The sequence below is a fragment of the Colobus angolensis genome, unplaced genomic scaffold, assembly GCF_000951035.1.
Source record: "Colobus angolensis palliatus isolate OR3802 unplaced genomic scaffold, Cang.pa_1.0 Scaffold175, whole genome shotgun sequence".
Taxonomy (NCBI): domain Eukaryota; kingdom Metazoa; phylum Chordata; class Mammalia; order Primates; family Cercopithecidae; genus Colobus; species Colobus angolensis.
The window spans coordinates 5,948,127-5,962,588 of NW_012114877.1; the positions used below are offsets into that span (position 1 = coordinate 5,948,127).

Genomic DNA, 14,462 nt, shown 5'->3' on the forward strand with positions numbered 1-14,462 from the left:
CAGCCTCTCCAGTCTGCATGGGGATCTGCATCACGCTTTCCTACCAAATTCTCTCCTACCCCCATGCGCTTCCAGGATACCCTTCCTTCTTCCCCATATGGAAGATGGATGGAGAGCAGAGGCCCAGAAAGTTCTAACCCCCCTCACTATGTATTCCCCACTCCCTTTCCATCCCTCTTCCACCTCCTGCCCAGCCTGTACCAGCTTTCCTTTTCTCCCTAGCACTGATCACCAGCTGACCTAATACATATTTACATGTTTGTTTGCCTGCCTTCCCCTCACCAGAGGGAAACTCCCGATGCGGGCGGGGGGGGGGGTGAGTAGAGAGGGTTCGTGGAGTGGGGATTTTTGTCTGTTTTATTTACTGCAGAAACCCCAGTGTCTAGAACAGGTCCTGGCCCGCAAGCTGTTCATTCACGTTGGCAGAAAGCAGGGACCGTATCTCCCTACAGTTGAGCTTTCGGAGCCCTCGCCTCACTCCCTGCCCTGCAGTTTGCCCTCTTGTGTGGCTTGCGTGTTGTATGCACTTGTGTTCATTGTACTAGAGTCCTTCCAGGGAGTGGGTCCTTGTCAGGGTCATCAGATGGTGCAGGAGAGATGGAGGCCCTACCAGGATGTGTCAGGCCAGCTCTCAATCCCCATTTGCCAGGGATGGTGACTGTGCAGTGCTACCACGTGTCTGATCCATGTGGGCAGGCGGGTGAGGGGGAGGAGGGATCTGTCCCCGTTCACAACAGCTGTCCTGTGTGGTGCCTTTCAAAAGCGTCCTCAGGACATAGGGGAAATGGTTGCCCGACTTATTCTTACTATGTCCCCCACTCTGCTGACAGACTGAGCATGCACCAGGAGCACCCCGTTCTCATGGCACACTCCAGTGCATGTGCTCTGGTAGCATGCTCCTTCTCAACATGCAGCCCCCACCCTATGCTATCCTGGAGGCCAGGACTAGAAGTTCAAGAGGCTGAGAATATGTCCCCACGCTCCCACTAAAACACCTGTCCAAGACAGGGCAGCACCACCACCTCCCAGTTTGGATTTGTGGCTCCTTAATGATTTATAGGCCTTTCATTCATTTTTGCATTCTTCTCAGTCTAGTGGTTATTTGCTTTGGAAGAAGACTTTTTGCTTCCCACATGCAAGCCCCTCTCTCTTCCTCTTCCCCGTTGACCTCATAAAAGTGTGTCAGCCCTTTGTGTCATTCCCAGCGTTTTGGCTGCCTTGCCTTCTTGTCAAACCCCCAGGTGTCCATCACCCTTTTCTGTCCATCTGATACTACTTCTGTGCCTGGAGAACAGGGACAGCTGGATATTGTACCTGCAAATTGACACAGGCAGAAATTGGCTTCAGAATGGTTGGGGGCTTGGTTTTTTGTTTTTTTGTTTTTTTGTTTTTAAGTTAATAGTCAGAAAAGGCTGTTTTGCCAGAAACAAGTCTGGAAAGAAAATTCAAAAGAAAGACAAAACTCATCACCTTAAATATAAAATGAGGGACTCAAAGTGAGACTGGAATAAACAGGTTTGGAAATACATGGCTTTATTAAAAAAAAAAAAAAAAAAAGTTGTTTCTGCTCCCAGAGTGCTATGAATCGAAGTTGTTTTTGTCTGCCTCCTACTTCAGCCTGCTCCACCATTATATTGAAGACAAACTCCTTGTTTTCAAGTAATATAACCCCTGGAAACTATCTTAAGCTAAATAGACTATTATACAGGATGGGCTCATAAAGCCTCCAGGGAATACTCAAAACTCACGGATGGGTGGAAACAGGAACTGGGAGTATACCTGGAGCCAGTTTCTCCCTCTCTTCCTCCTTCCCTCCCTCTTTTCTTCTTTTTCTCCTTCTAACTCCTTCCCTCTTTCTCTCCCCACTCCTTCCTTCCTTCCTTCCTTTCCCTCCCTACTTTCATTATCTCTTCCTTCCTCTGTCTCTCCTTCTCCCTCTCCTTCCTCCAGAGGCATCCAGTCGAGGCCAGGTGTGCTACTAAACGTCCAGGACAGGCCACCACAACCAAGAGTTATGCAGCCCTCAATGCCGGTAGTGCTGAGACTGAGAAACCTCACCACTGGCAATGGGGAACCACTCGAGGTTTTGGAGCAGGAAAGTGTCAAAAGGATGTGGGTGTCGACGTGCTCATAAACCTGACCAAAGTTAATTAGCATGAGAATATCTTACTTTATGCAATGGGGAGACTCCCAGAAAGCTTTGAGACAATCAAGATTTTTGAAATGCAATCCTATCTTAAACTAGGGCAGCTGCTAATGAGAAGTCCAGGGATCTGTGGTGCCAGGTTTGAGAAGCTCAGCTCTCCTGCCCCAGCTGCTTGGCCAGCCTTTCAGAGGGAACTCAGAGGGAGTCTCTGTCATAGATTGATTCACCTCTGCTGTGTTTTCTTACATCTGAAAAGGGTCACTTCAAGGTTAGTACTTCATCTGGTCTTGCAAAAGGGGAGAGTCCAAAGTTTAACCTAATTTTTCGTAAGAGATGAATGTCACATGGTTATGGGAAATACAGTGAATTATAGGAAGAGTCCTTGGCAGAGATCTGGAAGCCTTGACTGTGCTGCTGACCTGGGTGACACAGGATAGGCTGCCTGCCCTCCAGCCTCTCAGTTAGCCCTGGGCAAAGGCTAGACTAGACCTCCAAAACCCAGCCACATGTAGCTGGAAGGGGCTTTAGCTCTATCTTCTGTGAACATAAGGTAGCTAAACAAACAAACAAACAAACAAACTGCCTCTGACCCAAAAATTCCTTTTCAAAGCAAAAGAATAACATTCTGATTTTTAATATGAATAATAAAATGACAAATTGAGACAATGACGTTTCCATCTATACCAGTGCTTCTCAATAAAGGAAACTTCACCCCCCCACACCCTAACACTGCCCCGCCAACCCCTGGGGGGCATTTGTCAATGCCTGCAGATATCTGTGATTTGTCCCAGCTGGGAGTGCTACTGGCATTTAGCGGGTGGAGGCCAGGGATGCCGCTAAACATTCTGCAGTGTACAAGGCACAACCCCACTGCAAAGAATTTTCCAGCCCAAAATGTTAATCAGTAGCGCCAAGGCTAAGAAATCATGAGGTATGCTGGTAAGAAAAAGCAAAAGTTCTCAACTGCAGTATGTCATAAACAGCACTTATTTCTTCTTACAGTTTAGATCCCAGGCTGAGCTGATGTTAATACATTTGGGTGGTGTCTACATTGACCCATCAAAACATATCTGGCATAAAACCACTAGAGAATACTGCCTTCCAGATTCAGCAGATATGAGACAAATAACATCCTGTTCATTTAGAAAGAGCTGTGTTGAGGGATACTTGCTAAATGCCTGAGATCTCTCTGGATGACTCTTCTTGCGCTTGTTTTTACAAAGTAGCCATTCCTGGGCTATTTGTCAAACATACCTTATCTCATGTAATATCATCTTTTTTGTTTGGTGTGGTTTTTGAATTCCAGGCAGACCGTGCCTAGTATAATAGTCTTGGACAGACATTCTTCCTGTCTGGAGTATTTTCTTCCTGTCTAGAATATTTTAGTTACTGCCCTAAAGTTTTCAAAATGTTCTTTCTCTAAAAAGATATTCTTGCAAATCAATAAACTTCAGAAAATGGAAAAAGCTGACCAGTGAATTTTAAGATATGGTGTATTTCAATGAAAGAGTAGACATAATAAGTAGAAGCCAAATAAAATGGGCTCAGAGCATGCCCTCAGCATTTACGTGTAGCTTTCTGTCTAGAGATCGTCCTTGTGGATGCAAAAGAAAATTGAACAATATATCAGTCATGAAAATAAACAATGGCTCATCACCAAAAAGAAAAGTAGGCAATGGGCCTAAAATAATGTTTAACTTTACATCCCCACTCTATTTTCATTTTGTTTTATTTCTTTGGGACTGTATGGGGACACTGGGCGTTACCTGCTATTTGAAACGTCTATGCATTTATTTGGCTGGACAAATGAGATCAAAGGCAGTAGGGATACTTGTTGGGAAAGGATGTTGGTAAATATGGATAGTGATAATAAGCATTAAAAATGCAATCCTGATGTGCTCAATTATTTTTAAAAATAAGGGCAAAGAAGTGAAATTTTAGAAAAATCTGTGATTAGCCTATCCTGTTTTTCCTGAAACAATAGGCCAGTTTATATTTTGTCAGTATGCATTGTGTCCATGTGTAGTAAACATGTAGCCACTCACATAATTCCTAAATAGTGTATTTTCATTTTTACCCCAAGGTATAGGGATATTTAACAGGTGGTTATTTCATCCACTCAAAATGTTTCAGAGAGCAATGTGATGTCATTCTTTTTTTTTTTTTTTTTTTTAAACACCATTTGCTAGAAAAGAATGCCTTTCAAAACCTAAGCCCACCTTCATTGGCCTTAGGTTATGCTGTTTCCTCTTTTATACATGTCTTCCTCAAGTCATCTGTTCCCCAGTCAACACCATCACTTCCCCACCTGCTCAGTCTTTCCCAGGCTTGTGAATTCCTATCCATCCTTCAAAGCCCAGTTCAATATCCCCTTCCCCAGACTTCTAGGAAGAATTTATTATTCTCTCCATTATACTACCATAGGATCTCCTACATGTTCTGCTGTATCACCTGATGCGTAATTGCCTGTTTATTCTTGTAGATAATGAGATCCTTGAGTGCATGCAGTTCTTATTCCTCTGATCTATTTCAACTTTGTATATCCAAGGACTAGTACAGGGCCAAGTTCAAAGCAGGCAATCAGCATGTAAATATCAAACAAACAAGTGAATAATGAGTTGCTGGAAAGGTGGAAATAAGATGAAAATAGGATATAATTCATCTGTCTGACATCCTTCCCCCATTAATTTGTAACGCCACTTCTGAGATATACCAAGTATCCACATATGTGTGATTTGGTTTCTTGTCTTTTCAATGTATGCTACTGGTATCAAATGTACTGTTCCAAACATACTGGCCTTGGACTGTCTACTTGAAATGTTATTGTATTATATTCAGAATCTGGTATGTATGATATCAATTTTTTATATATGTTGAAGCTTAATTTATGGTCAATTGGTACAAGTGGTTTTGAAAAGTGTGTGTGTTCTTTGAATTGCTGGATATGAGATCCCTTTTGTATTCATAGAGCAACTTTAGCTATTTGATCTACTAGTTTCTGTGAAAGATGTCAAAATCATTATGATTGTGGATTTGCCAATTTCTCTTTGTAAGTCTTTCAATTTTGCTTTATATTTTTGAGACCGTATTGTCATACAAAATCTCAAAATTATATCCTTCTGGTAAAAATAAATCTCTATTGTCTCTATCACTAATAATGCAAATATATATATTTGCTCTATTTTGGGTTTCTATTGGCTAGTTTGCTGGGTATGTCTGTCTTTCTTACATTTATCTCATGTTTGTGTTTCTTGAAAGGATTTTTAAAATGTTATCTAAAAATCTTTTCTTGTGATGAATTAGAGCCACTTATTCTGATTAGAGTTGTATTAGGATTTTTTTTATAATCACTGTGCTTTTCTATTGCATCTTTTTTCTCCTTCCCTGCTTTTTATTGGTTTAATTAAACCTATATTTCTTTTTCTTTTGTGTATTTGTGTGTGTGTGAGAGAGAGACAATCTCAGTCTGTTGTCCAGGTTGGAGTACAGTGGCGCCATCATAGCTCATTTTAACCCCGGACACCTGGGCTCAAGCCATCCTCCCATGTCAGTCTCCTGAGTAGCTAGGACTACAGGCATGTGCTACTATGCCCAACTAAATTTCAAACTCTTTTTAGAGATGGGGTCTCACTGTGTTGCCCAGGCTGGTCTCTACCTGGCCTCAAGTGATCCTCCTACCTGATCTCCCAAAGCACTGGGATTACAGGTATGAGCTACCACACCCAGCCATATATTACTTTTGATTAATGGATTTCATCCCACCCTTTTTAAAATTATCAAAAATGTAATACATGCATAATTGACTTAAAATATTCTTCAGTTAATTAGTAGCTCTTCTTACATTTCCCAAATTATGAGAACTTTAGACTTCTTCATCCCCTTCAAACTTCCATGTCATTTTTTTACCCTGTGTTTAAGTCCCCTAAAATTAGTCATCTTGTTACCGTTGTATACAAATAGGGCATGATTAGACTGACCCACATTTACCAGTTTTCTTGCTCACCGCTGCTTCTGGAAATCCTTCCTCCTAGATTCAGTTTGCTTCTCACTGAAGTATATCCTTTAATATTTCTTCAAGTGAGGATCTGTGATTGGAAACTCTTGACATTTGTCTTAAAATATCTTTACTTCACCCTTGCTCTTAGATGATAATTAGCTGGGTATAAAAGTTAGGTAGGCAATACTTTTGTCTGAGCACTTTGATGAAATTATTCAATAATCTATTCATCTCTTCCTGCTGAAGAAAAGTCTATTTTTACCTATTTCTATCCTTTCAAAGATAACCTGTTTTGGTTTTTGTTGTTGTTGTTTTTTAGGATTTTGCTTTGTCTTTTGGTGTGCTGCAATTTCAGTATAATTGGCATAGATACAGATTATTTTTATTTATCTGGTTTGAGTCTCATTTAGTGTTTTTTTAATCTGAAGATTTTGTGTCTCTTACTACAAATTCTGGAAAGATCTCAGCTGTTCTTCTCCTTAAATATATATTGCTTCCACAGATACCCTAAACTCCATCATTTCTCAGCTTCTGAAGATCATGACTCGTTTGCTTATCTTTTCTCTCTTCTGCATTTCCAGTCTCTCACCTGTTGTATCAATTTCATCAACAAGTCAACTTGCCCTGGGTTTCCCATCTTTTAAAAAAGTCCTCCCTTGACTCCATGTCTCCCCTGAGCTATCCTATATCTCTGCTGAGTATCATAGCCAGCCTTCCTGATACAGGAGGTGCCAACATATTTCTCTACTTCCTTACCTTCTTCAGTTCAGTTGAGTCTTCTGCCCTCAGCCATCCAAAGAGATTGCTCTTGCTAAGGTTGCTAATGACTTCCATGTATCTGTGTGAATATTTAAAAGTACTTATTTCATTGAACCTCTTAGCATTCAACATAATTGACCATTCATTCCCTAAAACATTCTTCACCTCTTGGCTTCTGGAACACTTCGTTGGTTTTCTCTAAATGTTTGAACGCTGAGTGCTTGGGGATGAGCTCTCTTTTGTTTTCTACTCCCTATCCTTAATATAGTCATGTGCTATATAACAATATTTAGGTCAATAGTGAACCACATATATCATGGTGAACCCATAAGATTATAATGGAGCTTCCCTATATAAGTGTACCATTTTTTATCCTTTATACTATATTTTTACTGTACCTTTTCTATGTTCAGATATGTTCAGGTACATAAATCCTTACTGTTATGTAATAGTTGCCTACAGTATTTAGTAAAGTGACATACTGTAGAGGTCTGTAGCCTAGGAGCGATAGGCCATACCATATAGCTTAGATGTGTAGTAGGCTCTACCATCTAGGTTTGTGCAAGTACACCCTATGATGATCCCCCCCAGTGATGAAACCACCCAAGGATGCTTTTCTTAGAATGTATCTCCCTCATTAAGTGATGCATGACTATACTTTTTATTCATTCACACAATTTTAAATATCATCCATTCATCAGAGATGGCGAAATGTATACCTCTGGTCTTCACACCTCCTCTGAGCTCTCAAATTATGAGTTCCCGCTTGCTTGGATATCATAGCAGCATTTAACCCTAACTCATCTAAAATGGAATTGTTCACTTTCTCCCCAGAAGAGTGTCTTTCCCATCTCAGCAAATGGTATCATCATTTACCTAGTTCCTAAGCTAGAATCTCAGAGTCATTCTTGACTCCTCTCTCCCTCAAAGGCCCACACTTATTCTATTATCAGGTCCTGTAAATTCTCTCTTCAAAATATATCTCAAATTCATCCACTTTCCATCTCCACTGCCAGCATGCAGGTGTTAAACTCTATCATTATTCACCTGGACTACAACATAGTTTTCATATCTATTCCGCTATTAACACCCTCCCATTCATTTTCAACACAATTGTCAGAATAATCTTTTTTAAAAATCTATGTGAAGTCCTCCAAGAACTTCCTACTGTACCTAGACTAAAACCAAATCCACACTCATGAATAAAGCCTTTAAGGCCCTGTGTCACTTTTCCTATCCTACCTTCAACTTCATCCCAATTCCTCTCCCCCACCTTTTGGTGTTCTGGCCACCCTGGCCATCTAGTTCCTTCACCACACCAAGTTCTTTTGCTCCTGCAAGGCTTCCATATATTCCTTCTGCTGGGAATGATCTCTGTCCCTTTCTCTTTCCCTATGGAAGAGAACTGGCTCTTCTTTTCCATCCGGTCACCTTCCAAAAAAGGTTTTCCTGACCATTCTGGATAAGGTTGGACCCCGCTTGGTCTCTCTAGTAGCGGCCTCATCTTTTTTTCTTCTGTAGCCATTTTTATACTTTTTTTTCTGGAGTTGCATTTTACATATTATTTTATTATATTTAATTGATCTTCACAGCAGATTAACAATTGACTTTGCTGCCATAATTAAGAGCATTTCTAGTAAAATATTAAGAAGTGTAGGATTGCTGAATTTAGAAAATGTCCAACTTTAGATAGGATACTTTACTGAGGAACTCTTTTAGTACTGAGTTCAATCTCTGTAGGCTTCTAAGTGAATTACAACATTTGGCCCTGTGAGTCCTTCTGGGATGAATTATCTGCATTCCTGTTAAAAATGCTTTGTCATTTCTTAGGGTCATTCCCTAGAAAAATGTTGAGAAATTTTTGGCATCATTTTCAAAGCAGGAACTATATAATAGGCAGTTTGCATGTGATAAACTGAAATACCAGAAAGACTACTATAACTTCGCTTTATTACAGAGTCGTAAGCTCTTTTTAATTTATTAACTAGCTTATCTTCTTTCTCTGTTTTTACTCATCTGTTTCCTTAGAAGAGATCCAGATCTATTTTGTTTGCCTCTTTACATACACCCAATTACGAACATGTATGAATAAAGAATTCAAACTGAGACTCTTTTTTTTCTTAAGTAGAACTCGGATGAACACCTTTCCAAATTGTGACCATACTCGTCATCCTGCTTTTTTGTTAAATAAAAGCAGTTTGTAAAACAGAAACATTGTCTACATTTCTTTTATTTATTAATAGAGGTTTATGACTTTGAAAGGCCTTCTATAATGTTTTATAATATTTTAACTTTGTAAAAATTCAGGACATTTTCGTGCACATTTGTATGCCCCCAATAGACTGCCTATGGTCATTTTAGATTGACCATGGCCACATTTGCTTCTTAAAGCTCTTTCATGCCAGTATTTTTGCTTTGTTTTGTTTTTATTTTAAATCATAATTTAATACAGGAGGACCTATGCCTCAATAATCAGAGATAAGACCATCCTTACTTTGTGATATTCAGAATATTTAACAACTGGCTGGGGGCATCAATCAATGAGACCAGCACTTTGGTCAAGCAGAAAAGATTTTCAGCTTACTTACCTGAAGGCCACACCAAGTCCTACTGAATATGGACACTATCTCTGGGGAAAGCAATTCCATAGGCCCTATTGGTTGCCTGCATGTTTAGCCAACTCCTTTGCTTTTTAAAATGCCTTTTTTTGAAAGTAGCTCAAAGACTTGGAACCTTTTAATTATCCCATAATCATGTCTTATTTATACCTGCCTGGATACTGTAGAGATGGGAAAACTTCAGTCCAAAGTTCACAGTAATTGAGTTTTGCCTTCCAGAACTTGCTGAGCTAAATGCAGGTTATAGCGACCAGCCTGGGCTATCTTGGGTTTGTCTACACAGTGCCTTGTTGTGGGTGGTCAGAGTCTTACTCCTTAGCTGATGGCATGGTCTATAAACTGTTTCTCCACGCTCCTTTCTGACTCTGTCCTGGGGCATTGATGCCCATTGTGTATTGATGTGTATTGATGAAGGATTTTCAAAGATCAAAGCACATCTCTGTTTTCTCAGGATCTGTTTGCACCTGCCTTACTGGAAGGAGAAGCCCAGTGGGGGATCGCTCCTGCTGATCTTCATTGCCATATCTGAGGCTACCTGCCTTTAAATGACTCTGAATTTTCTGACATTTTGCTTCTTTTTGGATCACAGGTCCACACATTCCGAGGCCCACATTGGTGTGAATATTGTGCCAATTTCATGTGGGGACTCATCGCCCAAGGGGTCCGGTGCTCAGGTAGACACAGAACTTCCTTCTTTTCCAATTATATGAAATGCCACTGTGCTGAGCTGGAGGATGTCTCTCCAGAGCTGGGAAATGTGCTCAGATTAGCTCAAAAGTCTAGCTTTCTGCAGAGTTCAAGGCCTGTCTGTGCTTAATGGGGAAACTATTTCAAGTGTTTGCAGGAATGAAAAAGAATATCTCATGTTTATGCAAGGAAAGAAAAACAGTACATTTCCTTAAACACCTACCTGCCTCTTACAATAGGCAGTAGTCCGTAAAAGAAAAAAAAAATCAATTCCGATGGAACTGCATAGCTAGAAAAGCCATACTTTTTCCTACCCCATCTTACTACAAAAGGTAAGACATAAAAATAGTAATAGAGTTGGTTAATATTTACCACATACCAGGCACCAGTTAATCTCTATTTATCATGTCATTAGCCTCACCAACAGACCTTGGGAGAGATGCAATTATCCTTCATTAAAAAAAAAAAAAACAAAGAAGACACAGGGGCTTATTTGCCCGTGGCTGCGTAGTAAGGAATAGAATATTGTTTCAGTGGGAGCCGGATTCCAAAGCTCATGCTCAGTGTCTCTTTGTCATCAGATTATCAGTGAAACCATGCACCTTGATTTGATATCACATATTTTCAAAGTAGTTGGAAAGCCTGGGTAATTTTCCACCTGGAATTGGAGGTATACACCTATTGCTAACAGCACACATCTTATTAAGGTACATCTAAAACAATGATAAAGAGTTGCCAAATTAATGCGTAACTCGGTTTCCTAATTCATGTTGCCATGGTTTTTCTGGTAAACACCTGTGGCTGGGAGCAAGACCAACCTCCTCTGATATTGATCAGGTTTCTACCAACACCATGACTGACTTCTTCCTTGCTAGGATATGATTTTTTTTTTTTTTTTTTGGAGAGGAAAGAGGCATTTAATCATCTTTGTGACTTCTGCAAAGCAATTAAACATTTTTGTGCAGAAACATTTCACATTAAACTGGGACTGGGTGTGAAAAATGTTCATCTGTCTCCATTTTAATCCTTATTCTTTTTTATTATTATTTTTAAAATTATTTTTAATAATATGTAACTTTTTTCTTTATTTATTTATTTTTTATTATACTTTAAGTTCTAGGGTACATGTGCATATCGTGCAGGTTTGTTACATATGTATACTTGTGCCATGTTGGTGTGCTGCACCCATCAACTCGTCAGCACCCATCAATTCATCATTTATATCAGGTATAACTCCCCAATGCAATCCCTCCCCCTCCCCCCTCCCCATGATAGGCCCCAGTGTGTGATGTTCCCCTTCCCGAGTCCAAGTGATCTCATTGTTCAGTTCCCACCTATGAGTGAGAACATGCGGTGTTTGGTTTTCTGTTCTTGTGATAGTTTGCTAAGAATGATGGTTTCCAGCTGCATCCATGTCCCTACCAAGGACGCAAACTCATCCTTTTTTATGGCTGCATAGTATTCCATGGTGTATATGTGCCACATTTTCTTAATCCAGTCTGTCACAGATGGACATTTGGGTTGATTCCAAGTCTTTGCTATTGTGAATAGTGCCGCAATAAACATACGTGTGCATGTGTCTTTATAGCAGCATGATTTATAATCCTTTGGGTATATACCTAGTAGTGGGATGGCTGGGTCATATGGTACATCTAGTTCTAGATCCTTGAGGAATTGCCATACTGTTTTCCATAATGGTTGAACTAGTTTACAATCCCACCAGCAGTGTAAAAGTGTTCCTATTTCTCCACATCCTCTCCAACACCTGCCTTCAAACTATACTACAAGGCTACAGTAACCAAAACAGCATGGTACTGGTACCAAAACAGAGATATAGACCAATGGAACAGAACAGAGCCCTCAGAAATAATACCACACATCTACAGCCATATGATCTTTGACAAACCTGAGAGAAACAAGAAATGGGGAAAGGATTCCCTATTTAATAAATGGTGCTGGGAAAATTGGCTAGCCATAAGTAGAAAGCTGAAACTGGATCCTTTCCTTACTCCTTATATGAAGATTAATTCAAGATGGATTAGAGACTTAAATGTTAGACCTAATACCATAAAAACCCTAGAAGAAAACCTAGGTAGTACCATTCAGGACATAGGCATGGGCAAGGACTTCATGTCTAAAACACCAAAAGCAATGGCAACAAAAGCCAGAATTGACAAATGGGATCTAATTAAACTAAAGAGCTTCTGCACAGCAAAAGAAACTACCATCAGAGTGAACAGGCAACCTACAGAATGGGAGAAAATTTTTGCAATCTACTCATTTGACAAAGGGCTAATATCCAGAATCTACAAAGAACTCAAACAAATATACAAGAAAAAGACAACCCCATCAAAAAGTGGGCAAAGGATATGAACAGACATTTCTCAAAAGAAGACATTCATACAGCCAACAGACACATGAAAAAATGCTCATCATCACTCGCCATCAGAGAAATGCAAATCAAAACCACAATGAGATACCATCTCACACCAGTTAGAATGGCAATCATTAAAAAGTCAGGAAACAATAGGATATGATTTTTAAAAATCTTAGGAGCATTTAGAATACAATAAGGTAATGACACTAATTAAGGTGATCTTTCCCATTTTGGCTCACAGCATCCTGTAACCCTAAGTCCTCCTCTCTGCCTGGAAGGGGCTTCTAGCTTCTATTATGTAAATATACCAATCACCAGTGTTGATACCTGGATGGTTCAAGTAGTTCTACCTTCCCCATTGCAGGTGTACGTTTAAGGGGGTGGTCAACATAGCTCAGAAGCAGCTTCTCCGTAAATATTCAGAAACCCTGATTAACACCAAAGACTGACTTGCCAGGAGTCACAACGCATCTCCCAGCTCAGCCACTGAGCAAAGGGGTGGAATATCTGAATTACTCAGTGGTCATTAATTTGGCCTGTCCATATTGAACCTACCAAAAATATCCCTAATTGCTGGTATTATCCAATTTCAGCAAGAAATTGGTCCAAAGTCAATATTATGAGAACAAAACTCTGGGCTTCATATTAGCTGTGAACAGCAACTTTTCAACTTTCTCTGGGATAAAAGGGTTTTTGTGGGGTTTTTTCTGGTTTTGTTTTTTTAAAGCAAGACATTTTCTGAGGCCATATTGTTAGTATTCTCCAATGGCTACTCTTTGGCCTTATATTTCCTCTTAGCAGCAGGGAGAATGAAAACTAATCATGAAAGTTTAGAAAGAACCATCATTGCCTCTCAGCTTTCCATATATTACATCTTTTAGAGTATTTTTAGAATGCACTGGACTTTATTTGTAGCATATGGACTTCTACTGCTTTGTAAAAAAAATGGAATATTTTTACAATTGTTATAGAACATCTTAATTTTAATAAAACATCATTATTAAACTCTACATAAACACATTGTTGCTTTAGGTCTTAAATGAAAATGGATGATTCCTATTATATGTGGTACCCAGGGTGGCAATTCCAAAAGGTAGAAAGTTGAGTGGTATTTACAGGGGATAGGTGGATGGGGAGTTATATTGTTAAATGGGTATAGAGTTTCAGCTTTGGAAGATGAAAAAAGTTCTGGAAACCTACAGAGAACTCAAACAAATTTACAAGAAAAAAACAACGCCATCAAAAAATGGGCAAAGGATATGAACAGATACTTCTCAAAAGAAGATATTTATGCAGCCAACAGACACATGAAAAAATGCTCATCATCACTTGCCATCAGAGAAATGCAAATCAAAACCACAATGAGATACCATCTCACACCAGTTAGAATGGCTATCATTAAAAAGTCAGGAAACAACAGGTGCTGGAGAGGATGTGGAGAAACAGGAACACTTTTACACTGTTGGTGGGACTGTAAACTAGTTCAACCATTGTGGAAGACAGTGTGGCGATTCCTCAAGGATCTAGAACTAGAAATACCATTTGACCCAGCCATCCCATTACTGGGTATATACCCAAAGGATTATAAATCATGCTGCTATAAAGACACATGCACACATATGTTTATTGTGGCACTATTCACAATAGTAAAGACATGGAACCAACCCAAATGTCCATCAATGACGGACTCGATTAAGAAAATGTGGCACATATACACCATGAAATACTATGCAGCCATAAAAAAGCATGACTTCGTGTCGTTTGTAGGGACATAGATGCAGCTAGAAACCATCATTCTCAGCAAACTATAGCAAGAACAGAAAACTAAACACTGCATGTTCTCACTTATAGGTGGGAATTGAACAATGAGAACACTTG

At 39.6% G+C, this 14,462-nt stretch overlaps 1 protein-coding gene across 1 annotated transcript in view; it reads left to right on the forward strand.

Annotated features, from left to right (window-relative positions):
* The window catches only part of CHN2 (chimerin 2), a 384,101-nt gene that overhangs the window by 354,283 nt on the left and 15,356 nt on the right, over window positions 1–14,462 (forward strand). The window contains 1 exon segment of the mRNA XM_011938647.1: window positions 10,110–10,194. Coding sequence (XP_011794037.1) covers window positions 10,110–10,194 — 85 coding nt within the window.